The 2,630-nt window shown below is 34.0% G+C and overlaps 1 protein-coding gene across 1 annotated transcript; it reads left to right on the top strand.

Moving 5' to 3' along the window:
- The first annotated feature begins 177 nt into the window (after window positions 1-177).
- Window positions 178-2,221, top strand: LOC117103003 (WD repeat domain phosphoinositide-interacting protein 3-like). The gene is made up of 4 exons (XM_033243463.1): window positions 178-265; window positions 559-653; window positions 1,202-1,392; window positions 2,109-2,221. Exons 1-4 carry the CDS (start codon window positions 180-182, stop codon window positions 2,196-2,198), a joined length of 462 nt encoding a protein of 153 aa, XP_033099354.1. The 5' UTR covers window positions 178-179; the 3' UTR covers window positions 2,199-2,221.
- The last annotated feature ends 409 nt before the right edge of the window (window positions 2,222-2,630 follow it).

The raw sequence follows: 2,630 nt of genomic DNA, 5'->3' as shown, positions 1-2,630 counted from the left end.
TTTTGTTAATTATATATTCATGCTTGGATCACAGAAGATTACATTTATTATTGTTTTATATTGAAATTATAGGAGTATAAACTTTTTGTCAGATGTGCGTTAACATGTTTCTTTATTCTTTTATTGTTAATTGAATTTGTATGCCTTTACTGTATTAGTTGATTTTTCTGTATCTAGTTATGGTCTGGGATGATTTGAAGAAGAAACCTGTTATTGAATTAGACTTTTCCACAGAAGTAAAAGCAGTCAGGTTAAGAAGAGATAGGTAAGTTTTAATGGAAACCTGTTATTGAATTAGACTTTTCCACAGAAGTAAAAGCAGTCAGGTTAAGAAGAGATAGGTAAGTTTTAATGGAGGTTTGCAACTTCAATCTTGCATGTTTTTTACACTACAAAAAAGTTTCCAATCAAGTAACAAAAGCTTTAGTTATGAATCATTAATCAGTATTAATGATCAAACTGTATGTTTTGATTTAGTTTGAATTTGTATTAATATTGTTCTGTTGTGGTTTCATTACTATGTTAACTAACCTAATGTTTCAAGAATTTTTTTTTCAGAATCGTAGTTGTCTTAGAGTCAATTATCAAAGTCTACACATTTACCCAGAATCCTCAGCAGCTTCACGTCTTTGAGACTTGCAGTAATCCAAAAGGTAAAGTGTGAATGTGACCTACATTTGTATTTTAGGTCAGCTCACATTAACAAAATTTACCAATGATGTGGCCAAGATTTGCATAGGGGAATCTCCAATGAGTAGTCATGTGAGAAATGAGATAAAAATGGGTTGTAATGGCTTGCCTTACAATTCTAGAGTCTTAGCTTCAGATCAGGCAAATGCAAAGATTGTTCTCTGAAAACTAAATACAACTCATAACTTTATTTATAGAATATCACTTAAAATTTAGTTTTTCTTAAACATGTTGACTGCCAAGCCCCTTTTCCTAGTTTCATCCCATGCACCAAGGCATAAAGGGCGCCACTATAATGAAAACCACTATCAACTGTAACAAAACACAAAGAAATATACAGTATTCCCTTAACCTCCAGGACGAGAGTTCACGTTCTGGTGACCACTGCCTGCAAGTTTACGTGCAGTACAATATTGGTATGTTTAGACGCACCGTGAGTGAACCCTGTCTGATGTGAACTCGTATCCCTGCCTGCGCTTATATTAACTAGTAAATTTTTTTTTTCTTGCAGGTCTTTGTGTTCTGTGTCCAAGTAGTAATAACTCTCTGTTAGCTTTTCCTGGTCGTAAAACCGGTCATGTACAGGTGGTCGATCTGGCCAATACTGATAAACCGCCCACAGATATGGCCGCCCATGAAGGTCCGCTCTCCTGCATAGCACTTAACCTGCAAGGCAGCAGGCTGGCCACAGCATCAGTGAAGGTAAAATCTGTCAGATTTTAGCTATACTTAAGTGATATTCTCTGATCAGATTTTTTATACTACTGTATAATTCTTTCAAACATGTCTGATTAATCAAAATATGTATCCATAACTGTGAAGTCAGATTTAAGAAATTTGTATATTTTTAAATTTCTTTGTGTAATGTACTGGTACTATTATAGCTGGCTTGGTTTATAGGACCATGTCACACAATGATTACATGGCAGTCAACATTAGCACCGCAAGGGTGTTACATTGTATAGGTGCTATAAATCAAGACATTATTATTAATATTAATATTTTACTTGATAAAGTTAGTTGTGACGTCATCACTTTGATTTTCACATAATTTTCCTATCCATGAACAATCACTAATGTGATGATATAGTGCCTCTGATTTTTTGCATCTTGTGTGCAAATAGCTCAATGAAAACTGGGATTTTGATGAATATTTTGTTGATAGCCAAGCTCTGAACGCATATAGCGGCCTAACAAATCTCGCTCAACGGCGCCGGTTCACAAAATAATGGCTCCTTCTCCCTCTGTTTTCTATTGGGTCCTCAGAACTTGACTGTAATTGCATAATATTACAATATTATTGTTATTATTACTATCATTATTGTCAGTTACATTGAATGACATATGATATGCAGTGTATAATCATGACAGTTGGGTGTCAATACACATTTGAATGTCATTTTTGTATTATTGTGTAGGGAACACTTATTCGTATGTTTGACTCTAGCAATGGGACATTGCTGCAAGAATTCAGGAGGGGCTCAGGTAGTGCAAATATTTTCTGGTAAGTTTAATTAATAAAAATTATCCATATTTAAGGCAATAATAATATTTTTTTTATCTAATGCCTTGTTTTTACTGCATGTATTTCACAAAAGGTGTCTTAAAACATTTAATAGACATAACTGTATCCTATAAATGCTATGAAATGAAAGTCACATTGGGCAAACAGTTTAAAAGAAAGAATGTGATTGGTTGAATATAATGCCTCTTTTAATTATTCATTAATGATGATTATTATTATTCCTTTAGTTATTGTTCATGTAGTACCTTATATTGTCCATGGTATCAATAGAAATTAATTATGAACTTCAAACAAAGATAAATATAAGTTTGTCTTGATCTACAAGTTTGGCGCAGCGGTTGAGGTTTGGGCTTTCAATCGTAAGGTCGGGGTTTCGAGTCTCCGCTGTGCAGATTCGCTTGTGTCCTTGGGCAAG

Source organism: Anneissia japonica, unplaced genomic scaffold, assembly GCF_011630105.1.
Source record: "Anneissia japonica isolate Jap-2015-1 unplaced genomic scaffold, ASM1163010v1 scaffold297144_len2630_cov329_single, whole genome shotgun sequence".
NCBI classification, from domain to species: domain Eukaryota; kingdom Metazoa; phylum Echinodermata; class Crinoidea; order Comatulida; family Comatulidae; genus Anneissia; species Anneissia japonica.
The sequence above is the reverse complement of the archived record's forward strand: the minus strand, read 5'-3'. Positions and strand labels throughout refer to the sequence as shown.